Below are 22,770 nucleotides of genomic sequence, written 5' to 3'. Positions count from 1 at the left end.
TCTCTACAGCTACGCTTGTCTTGCTGCTTTGAACTTCCCATGATTCCATTTCAAAGGAAAACAGAAAATCTTTCTATAATCATTTTTTTTCTTTTTTATTGTGCACTCGTGGCTTTTTAGGTACTATTTTTTTTTGTGAATAAATATGTTTCAACATGCTTGAATGTATGCATTGATAGAAAAAGAACGGCAGTGAAATGGACAGATTTTTACCAAGCTTGAATAGTGGTGCTTGAATGTATGTTCCAACATTTCCTTTCTACATATGCCATAGCTTTTGCTATTGTGAGTTAGCTACATGAGATATCAAGGTCATCTACCTTCCAACTCACTTTGACTTGGTGTCTTTTTGTTGCTAACTTGTGGATCCATAGGTCATCAGGTCCACATGTCATAACAAAAGTCATGTGACTTTAAAGATATATGATCTTTATCTATCTCGATCAATATGTGTTTCGAGGAGCAACTAGCAGACTGGGAGAGTAGAAGCCTCAAATGGCAACTACTGCAAATCTGCAATGTAATATTAAAAAAGGTCAGTGGAGTAGGAGTTTGAGGGATAGGGGGGAGAGGTGGAGGGAATAATAGATGTAGCTTTATGGATAATCTCGATTATAACAAAAAGATAAAACAACCAGTCGACAATGAAGGAGTTAGAGGGTGAGGGGGGTGAGGGGGATGAGCATCTTTGAAAGGCAACAAAGAATCAAATTTCATGGATAATCCTGACTAAAAGTTAGAAGTTAGTTAATACTAATACATGAAACTTAGATATTACAACAAACGATATATAGGTATCAGAGGAATTCAAGGATGACTATCCTTGAAAGGTGACAATAAATAATAAGAGCAAGAAGTTAACTAATACGCGAATGAATATGCTAGCTTTGTTGACCATCACACGATAAAAAAAACAATTTATAGAAAAACATGGTGAAAACAAAAAAAAACACATGAGTATACTTATATTGACATGGTTCACATGAACAAAACTATGACATAATATGCATGAAAACGTTTCGCCGAACGCAATAAGAAACACTTTATATGCACGGTGCCGATCTAAAACATTATTGTTTTTTTTTTCTATCATGTCACGCATTGCAAAAGTTATAGAAAAATATTACTTCAACCGTTTCACAATGTAAGTCATTCTAGCATTTCTCCGTTTCACAATGTAAGTCATTCTAGCATTTTCCATATTCATATTGATGTTAATGAATATAGACATATACATCTATCTAGATTCATTATTATCAATATAACGTGAAAAGTGTTAGAATGAGTTACATTGTGAAATGAAGGAAGTACGAGGTGGAATACTATACGAGAGCCCGCTTGTCTTCTGGCAGGCCCACTGGCCCACTCACCTTCCACACGGATTCTGTAACAAAATTTCGCAGGTATCCACCGCGGGGCAGTCAACTGGCAGCAAAACAGTAGCAGAGGAGAAGCGAAGCGATCCACCGTTCCACCGATCAAGGCAGGTATCAAATCCGGCGTGGAAAAGCCAATTTCGCAAAATGGTCCTCGCGATCTGCTGCCGAGCCTGAGCCTGAAGCGAGACAAACAGATCCACCCCCCTCGTCCTCCTCCTCCAACCCCCACAAAGCTCAGATCTCGCGCCCCATGAGCGCTCCCTCTCCTCGGATCTAAAACCATTCCCACCCCCTCTCTCTCCTCTGCCACCCACCGGAGGAGATCTGCGGCCATGGCGGGCGCCGCGGGAGGGTTCGTCACGCGGGCCTTCGAGGCCATGCTCAAGGAGTGCACAGCCAACCGCGGCAAGTTCGCCGCGCTGCAGCAATCCATCCAGTCCTACCTCGGTGCGTGCCCGTGCCCGTGCCCCATCCTCCTCCTCCTCTTCCTCTTCGCTGCCGGGCATTGGGTGGGGGGATCTCCCTGCCGCGACGCCGTGGCGCTCGGTTTGGTGGGGGGGTGAGTTGACTGTGAGCTGTGCGTGTCGCAGATGCCATCAAGGGGGCGGCGGCGGCGGGACAGGAGGAGGGCGGCGACGCGGCGGCGGCGCCCATCACGCAGGTGCTGGCGTCGGCGGGGCGCGTGCTGGAGGGGACTCAGGCCGAGCTGGTGCTGCAGCCGCTCCGCCTCGCCTTCGAGACCAAGCACGTCAAGCTCGTCGAGCCCGCGCTCGACTGCCTCCATGTAACTCATCTTCTCCTTGCTAGTACTTGTTTACCCGGCCCGATGCTCATGTAGCAGAAAGTGTGTTACATTATCGCTTAGCGCCGATCATTGTTGAGATGCGTGGGGAGATCTCTCACCTTAGCACCAAAGCTCCTGTGAACGGCATTGGTCCATCGCGTGAGGCAACCACTTTGTACCGTCTAGGATTATAGTTCGTTCATACCGGACTGGATCAGTCCTCATTTCACATTTAAAGATGTGTTGCACAATTTCTCGAGTTTTTTATATACTCCGTAATTGTTTAGGTTGGAGGTGGGGGGCTGCTTAATTTTTCTAGTAGTCTATGGGTCTTGCAGACGCATCATCGAAGTATGCAATACAGTAATGAGCTTTCTTTGAAGAGGCTGTGTTAAAGACTTCAACTGTATATAGAGTGCGATTTAGAAAGTAAATTAATGCATCAGAATTAATAGTTAGCATCTGAATAACAATTGAGACAGCACTGCAAGATCCACATCAACTAACTTCACTAAAATGCTACATATAGTTCAAAATCAAAAAACGCAAACATGGTGGACACACATGCCTACTTAAGTTTAACACTTTTTCATGGGATTTTTTTTGGTTAATGTGCCAATTCATTTTGCTAGTAGCGTTTAATGAAAATCAGAGTTTGACTCATCATGCTGCTATACATATAGATATACAGGTATGCCGTTTATTAGTTATCGTCTTTGTATGACGTGTAAGATTCATTTCCCTGTTCGTTTGGTCAGGCAGTGCTTCTCATCCTGGCTGAGTTGCAGACCATATGAATTCCCTAATTGCCACTACTTTTCATTACATCAAATTTTGGACCTAGAATCATGCCCGTAATATATGTTTACCACCTTTACGTTGCCAACAAGGTTTTACCTTTTCTTTTACATGCTACAATTATTGAAAAATGTCTTTTCTTTTTTTTTTTTGCGGGAATTGAAATGTATTTTCTGATTGACCTGTTCCATTTTCAATTACCAGAAACTTATTGCTTATGACCATCTAGAAGGCGACCCTGGTTTAGAGGGTGGTAAAAATTCCCCTCTATTTACTGACATCCTGAACATGGTCTGCGGTTGTGTTGATAACACCTCCTCTGACAGGTACACATCACTTTAAGATGATATTATGTTGGATCACACTTTTGCACATGCACTGAACTGGGTGACATCTGTGTTGCAGCACTGTTCTCCAAGTCTTGAAAGTGCTTCTCAATGCTGTTGCTTCAAATAGATTTAGAGGTGACCTACTTACCTTGCTAAGCTTATTTTCCATGTTGCTCAAACTTTCCATTTATTAGGAAGTTTAGGAGCTAACACGATATTGTATATGGCATCTTTGAATCATGCTGGCATGCTAGGCAAATGCTAATCTTATTATCCATTATGGGTTGGTCCCTGTGGGCAGACCTTCTCCTGAAGTTTTACCCACTAAATAGTGCCTACGGGAATTAGATGAACATATCAAACACTTTGTGTACATAGCACTGCAACAGGGATTATCTAATTTTCGATGCTATTTTGTTTCTTACATTTTCTTTGGTGAATTCATGAAGAAATTGCAGTTGTCTTTTACAAAAATCCTGTAAGTGAACACAGTGGAAGATATTAATCTAGCTATCGCCTTTACAAGGCTTGTGATGGGACTTTCATGTATCTCCCTTTTCCGTATCCATATAGAAGAATAACGGGAGACACCATACATAATTTTGAGCTGTTTGTTTGAGTGCAGTACATGGAGAACCTTTGCTTGGAGTGATTAGAGTATGCTATAATATTGCTCTCAACAGGTACATGTTATATAGCCACCTCATGATCTGCTGTATTTTGACTTGGAAACCTGTCTGATACTTTACAATATTTCCATAGCAAGAGCCCTGTGAACCAGGCTACCTCAAAGGCCATGTTAACCCAGATGATCAGCATCGTATTCAGGCGGATGGAATCTGAGCAGGCAAAAAATTTTCCCCATAACTTCTATTGGCATTATGCAAAGGGAGATGATTTACTGAAGGAACGAGGTGTGTGCCTTGCCTTTTTTGTCAGGTTTCTGTACCACCTGCCAGCTCTGCAATGAAAGAAGAACCATCATCTAGCACAGAGGAATCAGAGAATGGTGAAGTATCCACTGGTAACCAAGCTGATGAAAAAATTACTCTTGGAGATGCGCTATCCTTGAATCGAGCTACAGAAGCATCTCCAGCATCTGTTGAAGAGCTTCAGAGTCTTGCAGGAGGAGCTGATATTAAGGTAGTGAAATTGCTTTGCTTATTGTTTAATGTTACTATCAGGACATTTCACACTAATTTATATGTATTCTATTAGTTCTATCTGATCCAAAAAAATCATTTTGCAGGGGTTGGAGGCTGTTCTTGACAAGGCTGTTGAACTTGAGGATGGAAAGAAAGTATCAGGGTTCGTTAAGCTTTAACCTGTCTTTAGTGCTGTATCTGTGATGCTACTTACCTGTCCTTCATAGGTTGTAGTTACGGATTACATATGACCCCTAACCCTCCTCCTTTTCCAGTGGAATAGACCTGGACACTGTGAACATAATACAGCGTGATGCACTATTGCTCTTCCGGACTCTCTGCAAGGTTTGTATTCTTATTGAATAGCTTACAATGTACATAATGTTACTTTGACCGGAGTTGAATATCATTTACATCCTTGTAGATGAGCATGAAGGAAGAGAGTGATGAGGTTGCTACAAAGACAAGGCTGCTATCACTCGAACTGTTACAGGTTCAATCACATCTTTGTTCTTCGGATGTTGCTAATCCTGTTTGTTTCGATGGTCTGTGCTAACTCTTTAGCCTTCAGGGATTGCTAGAAGGAGTCAGTGATTCATTTACCAAAAATTTCCACTTCATCGATTCAGTTAAAGCCTATCTTTCCTATGCTATTCTGCGAGCGGCTGTGTCTTCATCTGCGGTTGTTTTTCAGGTAATTTCTTAATCGTTTTTTCAATTTTTTATGCATACTACCTTGTCATTATAGACTTGTAGTTATAATAAGGGTTATTTGTCTGTTATTATCATATTGACCGTCTTTTACTTCTTTGGCAGTACGCTTGTGGGATATTTGCAGTTCTATTGCTTCGTTTTCGAGAGAGTCTGAAGGTAAAATAATATTTAATTAAGTTCACATTATGGACATACTGTTTGCACTTTACAGTATTGGATTTTTCCTGGTATCATGATAATTTCTGTTTTCTCAAATAATTATGCAGGGTGAGATCGGTGTCTTCTTTCCTCTGATAGTTTTAAGGTCTCTCGATAGCTCTGACAGTCCACTCAGCCAAAGGGCCAGTGTCCTTAGGTATGACTCATTTGATTTGTAGAATCTCAAAAGTGATGTTTAATCCTATTTGTCATATTCATTTTCTATTTGTTTTGCTATCTTAGATCATCTTGGTGCTGCACATTATATATTATGTGATTTATTTGTCAACCAGGATGCTGGAGAAAGTCTGCAAGGATTCACAAATGCTTGCAGACATGTTTGTAAATTATGATTGTGACCTTGAGGGGCCAAACCTTTTTGAACGCATGGTGAGCACAATGAATTTTATTTTTACACTAGAAAACTAGTATCTCTTCTAACTATCTCCACATGATATATCTGATTGAACATGTATCACTATCAGGTCAGTGCACTCTCAAGGATTGCACAAGGATCTCAAAATGCGGATACAAACACTGCCGCATCTTCTCAAACAGTTTCTGTGAAAGGCTCATCTCTTCAGGTTACTGTTATCCAAATTGCTAAGATATTTTTGTCCTTAGTGTATATAATGTTAATCACTCGTAAAACCCAAATTGCAGTGTTTGGTGAGTATTTTGAAGTCATTGGTTGATTGGGAGCAAGCTCGAAGAGATTCCTTGAAACAGGGGAGTGTTGCCGAAGCTTGTGAAAATGATTCTTCTGCAAGGAGCATAACAAGTGATGAAATAAAGAGCCAAGAGGATGGTCGCAATCAGTTTGAGATAGCTAAAGCTCATAAGTCAACAATGGAGGCTGCAATCTCAGAGGTAGGGAGGTTGCTGTTTTAATTGTTTTGTTTTGTTTTATTTATTTTGCAATCAAGAATCTTTATCTCATGATGTTTACCAAATACATGCATGTTCTTGTAGCAGTTAACCTAGTTTGCTGTTACTGCATTGCTGATTGTAACTGAAGTATTTTTCCCTTTCCTTTTCAGTTCAATCGCAAACCAGCAAGGGGGATTGAGTATTTGTTATTAAATAAGTTGATCGAAAATAATGCAACATCTGTAGCTCACTTTCTCAAGAGCAATTCTAGCTTGGATAAGGTGATTCAAGAAACATAATGAGCTTCTTGCAGTTTTTCTCAAGTGTAAAAGAAGGATTAGTTTACTGTTATTGCTAGGTGGGACTAACCACTAGTTTTTGTGAACTGTAACTTTGCAGGCTATGATTGGTGAATATTTGGGACAACATGAGGAGTTCCCTCTTGCTGTGATGCATGCTTATGTTGATTCAATGAAATTTTCGGGATTGAAGTTTGATGCTGCAATTCGTGAGTTCTTGAAAGGGTTTCGCCTTCCTGGGGAGGCACAAAAGATTGATCGCATAATGGAAAAGTTTGCTGAGCGGTATGTGTATAAAGTCTTAATGCTACTTTTATTTGACATGTCAACCACTGGTCTCAAATGGTATATTATGACTTGCAGGTACTGTGCTGATAACCCTGGACTTTTCAAAAATGCAGATACTGCTTATGTTCTTGCTTATGCTGTTATAATGTTGAATACTGACGCCCACAACCCAATGGTGTGGCCTAAAATGTCAAAATCAGATTTCGTACGAATGAACACTGCGAGTGATGCAGAGGAATGTGCCCCAAAGGAGCTCTTGGAGGAAATTTATGATTCCATTGTCCAGGAAGAGATAAAGATGAAAGACGATTTCCCTGATTCAGCAAAAACTAATAAACCCAGACGAGAAACAGAAGAAAGGGGTGTTGTCAATATCCTCAATTTAGCTCTTCCAAGACTGAAGTCAGCAAGTGATACCAAAGCAGAAAGTGAGAAAATCATTAAGCAGACTCAAGCACTTTTCAAAAATCAGGGACAGAAGAGAGGTGTTTTTCATGTTGCTCAGCAGGTCGAGCTTGTTAGGCCAATGCTTGAAGCTGTAGGATGGCCTTTGCTTGCAACATTTTCTGTTACCATGGAGGAAGGTGACAGCAAGCCTAGGGTTGTGCTATGCATGGAAGGGTTTAGGGCTGGCATCCATCTTACTCGTGTTCTTGGGATGGACACCATGCGCTATGCTTTCTTGACATCCTTAGTGCGGTAAGCAAATTATTTTTTCTATTTATGGATATACACTGGTTGTTCTTGGGCAAACTTCTATATGTAAATTCATTTATTGTCTTTTTAATTTTATGAATGTAATGCGCTAAGTTATATGAATGCAATATCTTATGTTTCTTTCTTAACCTTTTGCAGGTTTACATTTTTGCATGCTCCTAAGGAAATGCGTAGTAAAAATGTTGAGGCTTTACGGACCCTCCTTGGCTTAGCTGACACAGATATGGATGCTTTGCAAGATACTTGGAATGCTGTTTTAGAATGTGTCTCCAGGCTTGAATATATCACTTCAAATCCTTCAATTGCTGCAACTGTTATGCAGGGATCAAATCAAATATCGAGAGAATCTGTTGTCCAGTCACTGAAAGAGTTGTCTGGGAAGCCTGCTGAACAAGTCTTTGTAAACAGTGTAAAACTACCAAGTGATTCCATTGTTGAATTCTTCACTGCTCTTTGTGGTGTTTCTGCAGAAGAACTGAAACAGACACCTGCTCGTGTCTTTAGCTTACAAAAGCTTGTCGAGATAAGCTACTATAATATGGCTCGGATACGTTTGGTATGTCCTGTCTCTTATTGTTTGTTTGGTATTCCTGTTACATTGGAGTTCGATTCACCACATCTTTGCAGAAGTGCAAAACTAGTTGGTCAAATGTGTTTCCATGTTCTTAAAGAAAACCTAGAGTAGTATACCTGTACTTCTGGAGCCATTTTGATTTGTGTAACTGAACACCAGCCTGTCATCTGTTTGAAGTGCAAGTGCAATGCACATCAACATCAGGATCTTTTTATAACTGGGAGGCATCCCAATATTAAATTTTAGCTGTGATATACAATGTCTTGAACTCATGACTAAATATTTTGTTTTTTCATCTGAGCTAGTAACTTACATTTATGCATGTGCATGTAGGTGTGGGCGAGAATATGGTCTGTCTTGTCACAGCATTTTATTGCCGCTGGGAGCCACCACGAGGAGAAAGTTGCCATGTATGCAATTGACTCATTGAGGCAGCTTGGTATGAAGTACTTGGAACGTGCAGAATTGAACAAATTCACATTTCAGAATGACATATTGAAGCCTTTTGTTATTTTAATGAGAAATAGTCACAGTGAAAAAATCCGTGGTCTAATTGTTGATTGCATTGTTCAGGTAGGCCTTCATAAGTCTTATCAAACAATTGAAATCTGATGATCTGGTGCTTTTATATAAAATGATGTTGTAATGAAAAATCTTGCCATATGAACATGCAGTTGATCAAATCAAAAGTTGGCAGCATAAAGTCAGGTTGGCGTTGTGTGTTCATGATATTCACCGCGGCAGCTGATGATGAGAATGAACATATTGTTGAAAGTGCTTTTGAAAATGTAGAACAAGGTAAGTTTAAAGGAATATAATTGCTAGCATTAGAAGTGTTTCTTACTTTCTCCAAAAATGTTAGATTCCATTATCATCATTGTTTTTTGATTAAATGGATGTGTTTGGCAGTTATCTTGGAGCATTTTGATCAAGTTGTTGGTGATTGCTTCATGGACTGCGTCAACTGTCTTATTGGTTTCGCAAATAATAAATGCACACCTCGAATTAGTTTAAAGGCTATCGCTCTCCTACGCATATGTGAAGACCGTTTGGCAGAGGTTAGGATGGTGACCACCCTTATATTCACATCTGGACACTTGATCTTTTTGGCCTGATCTTTTTGGCCTCATTCTTTTCATTTGCAGGGTTGCATTCCTGGTGGTGCTGTTAAACCTGTTGATGATGTTCCAGAGGCCCATTTTGATGTTACTGAGCATTATTGGTTTCCTATGCTAGCTGGCCTATCAGATTTAACTTTAGACCCCAGACCAGAAGTTAGACACTGTGCACTTGAAGTGTTGTTTGATCTTCTGAATGAGAGAGGTCATAAATTCTCCTCACCTTTTTGGGAGAGCATTTTTCATCGTGTATTATTTCCCATATTTGATCATGTAAGGCATGCTGGAAGGGATGGCCTTTCTTCTGGGGATGACTGGCTTCGTGATACCAGCATTCATTCTCTGCAGTTAATCTGCAACCTTTTCAATACTTTCTACAAGGTAATGTATGTTGTTCTCCCCTGCTGATTTTAGTTGCTTCCTAGAAATTGTGTGGGTCTATTAGAATGTCAACTGTGCTGAAACATTTTATTTTCTAGTTATTTCCTTTATCTTTAAGGCAATACAATTCAATCGTCCTGCACATAAATCAAGTGATCCAATTGGAAAGTTGTTTGTTGGTTCTTATTGTGGTCTTTGCAGGAGGTGTCATTTATGCTTCCACCTCTTTTGGGCTTGCTGCTTGAGTGTGCCAAGAAAACAGACCAGACTGTTGTTTCAATTGCTCTTGGAGCTTTAGTTCATCTCATAGAGGTTGGTGGTCACCAATTCAGTGACAGCGACTGGGAAACACTTCTAAAGAGCATTAGGTATCTCCTCAAGTTCTATTTTCCCATTAAAATTAATTGTGCTTTTGTTGTTCACATATTAATGTTAATATCACTTGTCAGAGATGCATCATACACAACCCAACCTCTCGAACTCCTCAATTCAGTAGGATTTCAGAAACCAAACAATCAGCAATCACTTTCAAGAGAAGCAGAGACCAACGGTCTTGGTAGTAGTTACCATGATAGCAGGGAAGGAGGAGCTTCAATAAGTCATATTGATGAACAGGATGGTCATCAGGAAACAAATGCACAGACTAGCCTAGACAATTCAGAAGGTGTGGTAGTCCTGAAATATCCATTAATTGTTTTATACAATGACAAGTGCTTCCATATGAACTGGAATACTGATAATTAACCTAATTCTGTCTTTCTCTAGGTTTGCCATCTCCATCAGGGAGAGCACAACCTGCAGTTTCCCCACGGGGTCAGACCTTTGGACAAAGAATTATGGGGAATATGATGGACAATCTTTTGGTCAGGAGTCTTACTTCCAAATCAAAAGGTCGTACAGACGATATTGTGCCACCCTCACCTGTGAAGGTACATGTTTTTTCCTCTTGCACATATTGATTAGGTATTGATGAATATTATGATTTGAACATTAGCAGATCGTACTGTCATTGGTACCTTTCCTTGCTATATCAATACATATGCAATTGCATATCCTTATAAAAATCACTAGTAATATTTTTTTCCTGTTTTGGTTCCTATATATCTGGCAAAAATATGGAACCGTGCAGTAATTTCTGGACACCTGAGTTCATTGTGTGTGAACAGAGCTAGCTGGAATGTTTGAAATCAGTAAATCTGTAGACACAGTTATAAACTTTTGAAATGGTATTACTTCGTTGATATGCTAGCCAATTTTGTTTGCATATTATAAGTAGTAATCAACGCATAATTTTGAATATATGTATTCTCTTCTGACATGTTGGCTGTTGTCCATTGTTAATACTATACTATTTGCTGAAAGTCATGTTCTAGCTCATCTGGCGTGACATTCATGCACCTTTGAACTTAATAATATCAGCAACATACCATCATTACACTTGGTACTGAAGTACTGAGTGGGATTTTCTCCATAGTTGGCTTGTTTTTCATATGTATTTAATTTTCCTGTTTGTTGATCGAAGGCACCTGATGCTGACGGGGCTGACAAAACTGACGATGAAGAGAATCCTATGATGGAGACTGTTAGGAGTAAATGTATCACTCAATTACTGCTACTTGGGGCCATTGACAGCATACAGGTACTCCATATGATGGTTATTAGTCTGATGTATGAACAAATTCTGCTTGTGAACATGTACTAACTTGTGCTTCTTGATGGACTTTGCAGAAGAGGTACTGGAGCAGGCTAAAAACCACACAGCAGACTGCAATAATGGATATTTTGCTATCACTCCTAGAATTTGCTTCTTCCTATAACTCAACTTCAAATCTTCGAACCAGGATGCACCATATACCCCCAGAAAGGTAATTCTTAAAGACTACATGCAATTTAACTTCCCAAAGGAGTTCTCTAACAGTTGAAATTTAATTGTGTAGGCCTCCACTGAATCTTCTTCGCCAGGAACTAGCTGGAACTGCTATCTATTTGGAGATTCTTCAGAAATCAACTGTGGAACATGATGGGAATGACCCAAGTGAGGATACAAATGGGCACGTCATAGAATCTGATGAACATGAAAAGCTCAAGAGCCTCGCAGAAGGGAAGCTTGTTTCGTTTTGTGGGCAGATCTTGAAAGATGCTTCTGATCTCCAGCCAAGCACTGGGGAAGCTGCAAGTGCAGACATACACCGTGTACTGGACCTAAGAGCACCAGTTATTGTCAAGGTATAGTGCATATGGTTCTAAACTTCTAATAGTAGTGTATAGGGCCTTTTGCGAAATCTCATCCTTGCGTATAATGTTATATTCCCACATTCTCAACTGTTTTAATTTCAGGTTTTGAATGGAATGTGTATCATGGACGCTCAGATATTCAAGAAGCACATCAGAGAGTTCTATCCATTAATTACAAAACTTATCTGCTGTGATCAGGTATATGTTTTTCCATCATAGATGTATGTTTTCACATTAAAGGCGTTAGTAGTAGTGGAGTACTAATATTGTGGTTATGCCGCAGATGGATGTTCGTGGTGCCCTTGGTGACCTTTTCAGCAAACAACTTACCCCACTCATGCCCTGAGTTGTGATTGTACCTCCTTCCGTTGCATATATCTTCTCTTGTTGGAGTATATTCAGTATTAGCATTTTTGTGCAAACATGGAGCGTCAGAAAGAAGCTTAACGCCCTTAAAGGCACACATCTGAGCTCGGTAGGCTGTAAATTGACAAGCTTAAGGTTTTTGCAGGTGTTCTAAGTACGCAAGAAAATTAGCTTTGCATGTTGCGCATGAAATTTTTCCTTGCCACTTTCGTTCTATGTATTATTATTTATCTATGCGGGGACTGGAACTATGCTTCTATACACAAGTAGAGGATTGAGGCGAGGGAATAGCATTGGCTAGTGCTATGTATACATTGTTCAGGATATTGTACTCGAGGCGTGTTGTTATACGGCAATACTAGATTACTCTTGGTAGAGCATCTAGGTTGGTGCATTCAATAAAAGTTGTGTCATCATTGTTGTCATATCTGTTTCTGCGATTGTTGCAGAATTCCTTTGCTCGTTTGTTCACAGCTCCCTCCGTCCCAAAATAAGTGTGGCCATGGTTTTCCACGTCTAACTTTGATCATTCGTCTTATTTAATTTTTTTTAAAAAAAATTAAAAACATAAGTCATGAGTAAAGTATTATTCATGTTTTATCATCTTATAAAAACAAAAATGCTAATTATAAAAAAATTTCAAATAAGACGGATGATCAAAGTTAGACGTGGAAACTCATGGCTGCATTTATTTTGGGACGGAGGTAGTAGATTACATGTAATATTTTCTGAACTACTACCTCTATCCTAAAATATAATAATTTTTAGCTATGAATCTAGACATACAATTGTCAATATTCATAGCTATACAATTGTCAATATTCATAGCTAAAAATATTTATATTTTGGGACGGAAGGAGTAGTTGATATCATTGTGCCCTGCTGGTGCTGGGTGTGAAGTTACTAGAATTCTGAGTATTGCTAAGTGGTAGCTGAAAAAAGTGATGTGCCCCTTTGTGTGATACTGGGCGTTGTACCTTGTCAAGTCACTAGTTAGTTGCCACTGATTAAAGCTGCATTATTGCTTATTCGTACAGGTCTCAGTTGGCTTGTGAACAGGAATCATCCACAACTAGTGCATTGGTGCTTGTTTAGTCATCATGCGTTAGTGCATTGCATAACTAGAAAATAGACAAACAGAACACCAGAGACCGACAGAGGTCGATTATAGATGTGCCCCCGTTCATCTGAAGTTAACTCCGACTGATCTCATACTTGCCAGCTTAATTCTAACTGGTACTAGTAGTAACACCATGACAAATAAACAGAAGCTAACCCAACTAATCTCATGCTTGCTAGCTTAATTCTAACTGGTACTGGTAGTAACACCATGACAAATAAACAAAGATAGTAATAATGAGTAATCTGGGAAAGCTCAAGCGTATGACGGCCAATAGAAGCGTTTGAAAGCGAAATTGGTGGAGTGCGGTGGAGATGGCGACCTTCACCAGTAAGCGAACTCTGTTTTGCTAAGCACATTTCAAGCATGTGAAGAGAAAGCAGAATCCATTTCCCACGAGTCATGAACTCACATGACTCACGAAACGGTGGTCTAGGACGATAGTTTTCTGCCTCATGCCAAGCACTTGGTGTCTTGGTTGCTGGATGAACGAACTTGGGTAGTTGGGTTAGCTGGAAATTGTGAAAAGAGTATTTCTTGATGTAACTTATGTACTCCCTCCATACTCGTTTAGGACAATGTTTAAGTCAAATATTGATAATATAAATCATGAATAACTCTCAAGTTGTTGAGTTTGAAAATGTAAAAATTATATGAATAGATTTGTCTTGAAAAATACTTTCATAAAAGTATACATATATCACTTTTCAATAAATATTTTTATAGAAAAAAGAAGTCAAAGTTGTGTTTTGGAGACCGTGTCGCTGTCCAAAACGACTTCCTTTATGAGTACGGAAGGAGTATGGATTAGCCCTCTTTTTACTGAGATCGTAAATAAAAAAACGTTTAGTCCTTACAAGATCTGAGACCGTTTGGGGAGAGCTGTAGATTTTTAGACCGAAATTTAGTAGAACTATGTTTTACCCTAATTTGAGATAAGAACGTTTGAGACGAGAGCAAACATGAGCCAAAAAGTGTGAAGTGATCGTAGCCCAATTGGTTAGGATCCCTATGGTGGAACCAGACTATTCGAGTTTAAATCCAGACTTGTGTACTTGTATGTATGGTTAATTATTCTTTTACTAGTAGACGTGTTTACAAATAATTATTCTTTCAGTAGTAGACATAGACCCATGGTGACTTCGTTAATCTTAAGATATGTTAACCTAATATTTCGGAGATGTTCTTAAGGATATGGTAAGGCCCCGTTTAGTTCGCGAAATGAAAATTTTTGGGTGTTACATCGGACGTTTGATCGGATGTCGGAAGGGGTTTTCGGACACGAATGAAAAAAAACTAATTTTATAACTCACATGGAAACCGCGAGACGAATCTTTTGAGCCTAATTAATCCGTCATTAGCACATGTGGGTTACTGTAGCACTTATAGCTAATCATGGACTAATTAGGCACAAAAGATTCGTCTCGCAATTTCCCCCCTAACTGTGCAATTAGGTTTTATATTTATCTATATTTAATGCTTCATGTATGTGTTCAAAGATTCGATGTGATGTTTTTAGAAAAAACTTTCTGGAAATTAAACAGGGCCTAAGTACGTATGTGTTGTAAGCGTCTACATTTGTAACGTGTTTTTTTTTTTAAAAAAAAGAGACAAAAGTGTAGGGCACTGCGAGCCTGTGATAATTCACACGGTTTGGGCTCTTTTGGCTGTTCCATGGCGACGAGGCGCCAGTTTCAAAACTGCCCACATAATGTGAGTGGACCCAATATTTCCATAAACCGTGGGACCAATAAGATTGGGAGCAAGAAAATAATAAAAAACACAGAGAGGGTTGGCCCCGCGAGCGGTTACAAGCTGCAGAAGTGCAGAGGCCATTCCGTTCCGCGTGTGTGCGCGTCCACCCGCCTCCCCCTCCCCTTCTTCACCGAGAGTCGTCGCGGTCACTCGTCCGTATCTGCCTCGGTGGGGGCGGCGGTGCGTGCGTGCGTGCGCGGCCGCTGTATTTGGCAGGACTCCTCGTCTCGTCGTCTCCCTCTCCCCCGAGAAAACCCCACCCCACTACTCCTCTCCACCGCCATCATTGTCGGCGCGAGCGAGAGCCCAAGCCCAAGCCGACCCCCGAGGGAAGGGGAAGACGGGGCCGAGATGGCGGGGCGCTACGACAGCAACCCCTTCGAGGAGGACGACGTGAACCCTTTCTCGGTGAGGAACCCATCCTCTCCCTCCCTCCCTTTCTCCACGTTCCCGCCGGGCGCAGCGGATCTGGTTTCGTGTTTCCTTGCCCTTCTCCTCCGTGCGCGTTCTGAGGAGTGGCGTGTGTGTTCTTCGTTCGTGGTTGGATCTGGTTGGCGGCCGCAGATCTAACCGTGTGCCGTGGGTGAATCGGTGGCCGTTTTTATTGTTTTTTTTTTCTCGCATTGTAGTATCACCGACGCTAAATTTAGGGGGATTTTTTTTTATTTGGGGGGTGTTGCGATGATTGCATTGGTGCCTAAACCCTCGTTTGTGCGGGCACGGATGAATTTGTTTTCGTTTGTTTCTCTGTAGGAACAAGCGCGTGGTAAGGCTGGAGGGCAGCCCAGCTATGGCGGCGGCGCGTTCTACATGCCGGTAAGCTGTTCGGTGTTCTGTTCTTCTCAGTTGGACCATTTTGTCGGTGCCTCGGTGGGGGTTGAATACTTGAATTCGCAATTATTGGTTTGTTACCTACCAACTGTTTAATCTGTACTGCAATGCAGAATCCACGGAATGTGCCTTCTGTGTCGTCGAATTCGCGGCTTTCGCCTCTTCCCCCTGAGCCCGCAGCTTTTGGGGCTACGGTGGATATCCCTCTTGACTCTTCCAAGGTTTGTATGAATGTGTAGTTTATCCGTCTCAGTTGAACTGCAGCTAGACTGCAGTACAGTAGAGGATCTTTCATGGAATAGTACCTAATGTCGCTTTTTACTAATGTGTGATGTATGGATACTCAGGACCTGAAGAATAGGGAAAAGGAGCTGCAAGCTAGGGAAGCGGAATTGAACAAGAGGGAGAAGGTACACCATGAACATATGCAGTTGTATCACCCATTAGTTGTGTCCATTACGATAGGTCAACAAAAGAGTTTGTTGTAATCTGATGCTTCTTGGTCTTAATTTTTTGTGCGAAACACAGCAGACATCAGTCCTTAGCCTGAAGTATTCAGAATCATAAATTCGTAATGCAGTGTTCTTTTCCTCTCTAAAAATCAGCTTACTACCTGCACAAGGAATTCTATGCTTTACTTAGACATAATTAGTTTGATCCATGATGGTTTGTTAGTTTGTGATTGTTACATTTATACATTATTATCTTCATTTGTTGACCAGGAGCTAAAAAGGAGGGAGGAGGCTGCAGCGCGAGGTAAAAGCTCATTTTCTTTACTCACTAATTCATAGAAACAATGTTGCTTTGTAATATTCTCTGTTGACTCATGTGATCATAAGGATTCCTTATATTAGAACTATGCCATTTAAGATATTACATAGTACAAACTATGAGGTAATGTGGCAATGATATGTGACTCTTAATCTGTTACATGTGAATTGCGATTGTGTGAAATGCAACTGCAATGTTGTATTGGTAACGTCATTAGCGAGAGTTTCTCAAACCAAGTATTTTTTTAGACGAAAGGTCCAAAGGACCCAGCTTTTACTGAAAGCCAAAGTGGCAGCGCTGGGGGAAACCAGCTTACAGTGTAGCACAGGTTAGAAAGGCCACACCCCGGCCTGGATAAGTGACAGATAAAAGGGAATCTCAAAACAAGTGTATCTTACTATTTTTTTCAAAAATGTTATCCGTATACCGTGTAGCTTTCATGATAGAGCTGTAGATCCTTGTAGTTCATTTTAGAATAACAAGGTGTTCAGACTAATATAACTTATGCATTAAACATTTCTCACGGGCTATTAAACTTATGCCACTTTATTGGTATAACACTTTTGCAGCTGGTATTGTCATTGAGGAGAAAAACTGGCCTCCATTTCTGCCACTCATCCATCATGATATCACCAATGAGATACCGAGTCACCTTCAAAGAATGCAATATGTTGCATTTGCATCATTTCTTGGTATGCTTCTGATTGTCAGATTCCCAAAATCTTGATGCTCTTGCACTTCGGTAACGTTTTAACTGCATAATGGACAAGCATTTTAGTCTTCTACAAAGTTTGCATTTTCACCCTTCTTTCAGAAATTCTGCACCTTCAACTGTAAAACTGGAAAGGCAAATTTTCCAGTCTCCTACGATCTTAGTCACATGTTTTATCATTAGAATTTCGTTAGTGAGATTTTGTGACTGTCTGCATTGCAAGTCAAGTTAATAAGAATTCTAAAACAATAGGGATGAGCTTTTGAGATTTTCTTAATTATATTCAAGTTCTGCCATTTATTTTTCTAGTTAGAAATAAAAGGCTGTCTTATGAATTATTTCAACATTCCATTCTGTTATATGCAAAATTAAGACAACTTTTTTTGGTGTCGAGTAGGATTGGCTTGCTGTCTCTTCTGGAACGTCATAGCAGTTACTTCAGCTTGGGTCAAGGGGGAAGGTATACTCATGACACTTCTGGCGTTGCTTGTACATATTGACCAGTTCTTTAAGGCTGTAATCCTTTAATAATGCTATGTCCATTTTCAGGCGTGAAGATATGGTTGCTGGCAATCATCTACTTCATCTCTGGGGTTCCTGGTGCATATGTTTTATGGTATCGACCTCTGTATAATGCTATGAGGTATTGTTTCTGCGAACTTCTCCGTGCTTTTCTTGTGTATATGAGTAAGTAACATTTATTGGACACTTGTTTTGTAGGACTGATAGTGCCTTGAAGTTTGGATTGTTCTTCTTGGTTTACCTGGTAAGTGAGGAGTCCTTGTTATATGTTAGTAAGATATTCGGTGATTTTGAATGTGTGGGAACATAATTCTTGAATTTCCTGTCTTTGCAGTTCCATATTCTTTTCTGTGTATTTTCTGCTGTGGCTCCTCCTGTTGTCTTCGAGGGGAAATCATTGGCGTAAGTTCCCTGCTTGTTCATATTCTGTCAATGGGAATATGGAAACTGAAACTAAAAGGGTGACCTACTTGCATGTTGTACAAATGGCTTTTTTTATCAGTGAAGTGGTCTGCTTGTCTATGCAAGTTTTGATGCACCTGCTTTCCAGCAATATAATATTGACGCATAAGAACATTGTACTATTTGATTTAACTTCCCTGGATGTTGGAGTTTCCTTAGTTGAGCTTAAGTTATGATTCATGAAGTGGTAGTATATTCATCTTTTCAATAGAAACAACAAAAAATAGGCACTTCAATATGTGGGATCTGAAGCTCCTCTGTTTAACACATACATAAATACTAAAAAAAATATGATTGGATGGATTTCTTCTTAGCTAGTGTAGCGAGGAGGGTGGGCCTAAGGATTCTCTAGTGTCTGTGAGAGTTGAACTTGCATGAACTAATGCTTATTTTATACTCCCGCAGGGGGATTTTACCAGCAATTGATCTCATCAGCAAGAATGCTTTGGTGGGGGTAAGTGTGCATCGCATTATTGTTAGATGCTAAGTAACTATGGTTAGATATGCAGTTTTTGATTCATGAAGATAATCAACTTACCTTTCAGATGCCTACCGAAAAAACTCTTTCTGATCTTGTCGGTCAAGTAATTGGTGTAATTTTTCTTTGCAGATCTTCTACTTTGTTGGATTTGGATTGTTCTGCGTCGAATCATTGCTCAGCATCTGGGTTATCCAGGTCAGTCCTGCGAATAACAAATACTCCCTCCGTTTCATATTATAAGACTTTCTAGCATTGCCCATATTCATATAGATGTTAATAAATCTAGACATATGTGTCTAGAAAGTCTTATAATATAAAACGGAGAAAGTATGTTTTTATGAAATAAATTCTCAAGTAGTCTATCTGAGCCGTTTTGACATTTGTGAATGCAGCAAGTGTACATGTACTTCCGAGGAAGTGGAAAAGCTGCTGAGATGAAGCGTGATGCAACTAGGGGTGCTATGCGGGCAGCTTTTTAATTATCAGAAAAGATTATTGGTCCGACTCATATCTCTGATGGAATGGATAGATTGTGGTATAAACGAACATATATGTTTTCCCTGTTTGCTGACTACAATTTCAAATTGTTAGTAGGTTACAGTGACGTTGTATGACCTGTCCTCTTGATTCATCAATATAGAGAATGTGCAGTTGTTACTTGTTACAGGCTTTACAGCTGGTGTTACTAGCGTAGAACATTTTCGTTTTCGTCTGGGCTAAAAAAGTATAAATCGACACCAATGAATGATTCAGCCCATGAAAGAATTCTCTTTGTTATATGTACAGGAAACAAATCAGATAGGCAATCAAATGCTATTTGTTGGTGACTCGTCCATGGGGAATAAGTTTACTTGTTGTCTCTTAACTCTACATCAAAGTTTAATTGATAATACATCCGTCCAAAAATAAGTAGCTGTGGGTTTACGTATTTGAAAAAAAAATATGGAAAAAAAATAGTCACACATAAAGTACTATTCATGTTTTATCATCTAATAATAACAAAAATACTAACCATAAAAAAATTTCAAATAAGACGGATGGATGAACGTTCGACATAAACAGTGTAAAACTACACTTATTTATTTTGGGACGGAGATAGTACCTCTTATCCTAATACCAAAAATCTTCACACCTAAATTGTAAAAAACCGTGCAACAAGAGTCCCATCATCCCATGGTAGTATTAGCACTTGGTTTAGCTAACATAGTAAAAAAAAGAAAATAAAAAAAATATGGTGGGGCCCATCGCCCACTCTCTTTTTCTCTTTTCATTTTCCCACGCCGAACCACGCCCTATGCACGTGTTGCCAGCCGCACTGCACCATGTCACTGGGGTGACCCTCGTACACACGTCTCCCGCCGCGGTTGAAGACGCAGCCAACCCCACCTACGTCTTCGCGGCAGAGGTAGCGGTCGTCATCGACGTCATGCTTGCCATCATCAGATCAAGAAACTTGCCTCTGATTCTTATTCTCCTCACAATACCAGATCGACGGCGCCGCCGCCCCAAGAACCGTGGACCAATCCAAGAAACAAAAGCAGAGAGGAGAGGAGAAAATCTCAGAAGAGTTTTCTCTCTCCCATCCCGCGCAAGCTGCGAGCTTGTGTAAGTTGTGTGGATTGGTGATGTGGGGATTTGTGTTCTTGGTTGGCCTCATCAGGTTGGTCCGCGGGCGAACAGGAATAAAAGGTTGGAGTTGGAACACAAGCGAGGCGCCGAGGCAAACCTCATTGGCGAGTAGATGCTGACATGTGAATCCCACCATTTTTTTTTCTAACTAGGACGTCACGTCAGCTAAACCAGCTGTTGATACTGCCATGGGACTCTTCCTACACGGTTTTGTATAGTTTAAAGGTAAAAATTTTTGGTACTGGGAATAAAGGATGTCAATTAAACTCAATGTGAAGTTAAGGGATGGCAAGTGGACCTATTCCCATACACGGTAATCCCGTTCCGGCCCAAATTGTTGGTGAGTTCATCCGTATCAAGTCCCAGCCCAAGTTGGCCTCCCCTATCTCTTGTTCGATATGGTGGTTGCAAGGCTGCACGATCGCCGCGGGATCACTCGTCGGTAGCTGAAACTGAGATTGCGCACAATGTTTGTTGCCGATAGGTTGGCCGGCATAATTCCTAATTCTCTACCGCATGCCTGCGACCACATTGGAACACGACTAAGCCTGCCAGTGGGCTGAGATCCAATTTGAATCCACCCCAGCCCACCTCCTCATGGAATGGCATGCCAAACCAACCCACCCCATTTCCTCTCCTCCAAAATCCAAACCAACCCACCCCGCATCAGATTTCAATCCAACCCACCCCAAACCATTACACTAAAATGGGTTCAGCCCACTTCACTGGAATGGATTCAATCCATGATCCCAGCTACACTACAGAGAGCTTGGAGCCAGGAGGCCTCGTTACTTCTTTAGCCATGGATCTCAGCTACAGTATAGAGAGCAGCAGTGTAGACACACGTGCAAACAATTAATTCAAAACAGAAATATTAAAAGAACATCATTGCTTGCTGAAACACTGAAAATTGGGCAAAAAAAATACTCAGAATGATACGCATCGCATTGTTTGTTAGCTGATCCAGCACTGAAATGAATACCAGAAGACTAATGATGTCATATAATTACAATTAAGTCAATTGCTCACTACTACAGCAATAATAAGGGCCATAATAAGGTTTATATCTTCAACAAAAACTACCAAAACATCATCTATGCCTTGATCCATATGCAGTTGTAGATAATCTGGAAGAGAAAGAAGCCATCAGAAATTTATATTTCAGAAATAACATTGAAAGATTACAAGTTGAATATTATTATTTCTATAAGATATGACTAGCATGAGTTAGTGGACACACTAGTAAGAATGAAGAATGAATCCATCCATCCCCACTATTCAACTAAATATCTATACTACTATATACAACCACAAGGACTTTCAAGAAATGGAAAAAAAAAAGAGAGGAAGAAAACAAGGTTGAGAGCCCCAAAATTCTGCAGCCAGAATCAACATAGTAGGATACAACATATCATATCAAACAATTTTGCAAGAGAAAGAAAAGATTTTTCTCTATTTCTACCAAGTACTCTACTAACTCTTCCTGAAAAAAAAGTACTCTACTAACTGCTGACCTAATTAGCTCATGGAAGCTCAAATCATGGACTAGAGAACACCCTGAAGCCCTGAACTAATCTGAACCCTTTTGAGTACAAAACAAAACATTTGGCCTGAGCAGCCTCATCAAGAGGAGAAATTGAGCGGATTGATCTGAGCTGAGCACATCAAACAGAAAGAAAAGATTCAGAGACAGAGAGTTAGAGCTGAAGATGTTACCTGGCAGAGGATGACAGAGTCCTGGTTGGGGCCTTTTTTGCCCCTCTGGGAGAAGAGAGAGGCCACCTTCCTTGCTTATCCTTCACATACACAATGCTCTCATCTATCTCCTGAACATGCTCTAGCTGCTCAAATAAGAATATATACAAGTAAGGATACAACTAATAGATATAAAAGGCATTGCAAGGTGTTACAAATTCCGCCTAACATTTCACCAACTGATGAACAAAAAACAACATTAAGTTACTGAGCACAGGGACCCCACCATTGTAAAAAAAAAACAGCCATCATACCAAACCTTCTTCACAAAACATCATATGGTCAGTACTCAGTACGAACCTAGATCAAAGAAAATTTGGCACAAATATTAGTAATACTGGTGGGCACTCAGACAAATTAATCTAGATTTTGTGACTAATCAAACAATATAAAATGAAAACACATCTACAATTACTATTTATATGGCACAGACCACAAAGTCTGAGACGAAATACAAGGCGTGAGATATTATACCTTTAATCCCCTTGTTTTTTGGCTCTATGTAGCCAATCTTTTGCACAAACAAGTGCCTCGAGC

At 40.2% G+C, this 22,770-nt stretch overlaps 2 protein-coding genes across 2 annotated transcripts; both read left to right on the top strand.

Moving 5' to 3' along the window:
* The first annotated feature begins 1,599 nt into the window (after window positions 1-1,599).
* Window positions 1,600-12,620, top strand: LOC4343618 (brefeldin A-inhibited guanine nucleotide-exchange protein 5). The gene is made up of 32 exons (XM_015791397.3): window positions 1,600-1,826; window positions 1,970-2,163; window positions 3,166-3,287; window positions 3,367-3,425; window positions 3,916-3,973; window positions 4,053-4,137; window positions 4,230-4,433; window positions 4,540-4,598; window positions 4,711-4,780; window positions 4,860-4,928; window positions 5,007-5,129; window positions 5,252-5,305; window positions 5,416-5,504; window positions 5,641-5,737; window positions 5,833-5,931; window positions 6,011-6,217; window positions 6,388-6,498; window positions 6,617-6,801; window positions 6,880-7,503; window positions 7,660-8,077; window positions 8,429-8,668; window positions 8,770-8,893; window positions 9,005-9,153; window positions 9,241-9,594; window positions 9,796-9,962; window positions 10,044-10,258; window positions 10,360-10,523; window positions 11,117-11,233; window positions 11,323-11,459; window positions 11,532-11,820; window positions 11,932-12,027; window positions 12,113-12,620. Exons 1-32 carry the CDS (start codon window positions 1,712-1,714, stop codon window positions 12,173-12,175), a joined length of 5,157 nt encoding a protein of 1,718 aa, XP_015646883.1. The 5' UTR covers window positions 1,600-1,711; the 3' UTR covers window positions 12,176-12,620.
* Window positions 12,621-15,121: 2,501 nt separating this feature from the next.
* Window positions 15,122-19,683, top strand: LOC4343617 (secretory carrier-associated membrane protein 1-like). Its single transcript, NM_001422209.1, has 13 exons — window positions 15,122-15,478; window positions 15,824-15,886; window positions 16,015-16,122; window positions 16,249-16,311; window positions 16,624-16,657; window positions 17,242-17,364; window positions 17,782-17,844; window positions 17,934-18,027; window positions 18,105-18,150; window positions 18,241-18,308; window positions 18,774-18,822; window positions 18,979-19,044; window positions 19,242-19,683. Exons 1-13 carry the CDS (start codon window positions 15,422-15,424, stop codon window positions 19,326-19,328), a joined length of 921 nt encoding a protein of 306 aa, NP_001409138.1. The 5' UTR covers window positions 15,122-15,421; the 3' UTR covers window positions 19,329-19,683.
* The last annotated feature ends 3,087 nt before the right edge of the window (window positions 19,684-22,770 follow it).

The sequence above is a fragment of the Oryza sativa genome, chromosome 7 (genome assembly GCF_034140825.1).
Source record: "Oryza sativa Japonica Group chromosome 7, ASM3414082v1".
Classification (NCBI taxonomy): domain Eukaryota; kingdom Viridiplantae; phylum Streptophyta; class Magnoliopsida; order Poales; family Poaceae; genus Oryza; species Oryza sativa.
Note: the sequence above shows the minus strand (reverse complement) of the source record. Positions and strands in the feature narration are given on the sequence as shown.

Bases quoted from the DNA above. Each gene is read 5' to 3' on its own strand.
- LOC4343617 (NM_001422209.1), top strand. From the start codon at position 15,422: ATGGCGGGGCGCTACGACAGCAACCCCTTCGAGGAGGACGACGTGAAC. The intron at 16,123-16,248 runs GTTTGTATGAAT...ATGGATACTCAG, and splicing joins TCCCTCTTGACTCTTCCAAG to GACCTGAAGAATAGGGAAAA. The intron at 16,658-17,241 runs GTAAAAGCTCAT...ACACTTTTGCAG, and splicing joins GGAGGAGGCTGCAGCGCGAG to CTGGTATTGTCATTGAGGAG.
- LOC4343618 (XM_015791397.3), top strand. From the start codon at position 1,712: ATGGCGGGCGCCGCGGGAGGGTTCGTCACGCGGGCCTTCGAGGCCATG. The intron at 9,154-9,240 runs GTTAGGATGGTG...TTTCATTTGCAG, and splicing joins GTGAAGACCGTTTGGCAGAG to GGTTGCATTCCTGGTGGTGC. The intron at 11,460-11,531 runs GTAATTCTTAAA...TTAATTGTGTAG, and splicing joins CACCATATACCCCCAGAAAG to GCCTCCACTGAATCTTCTTC.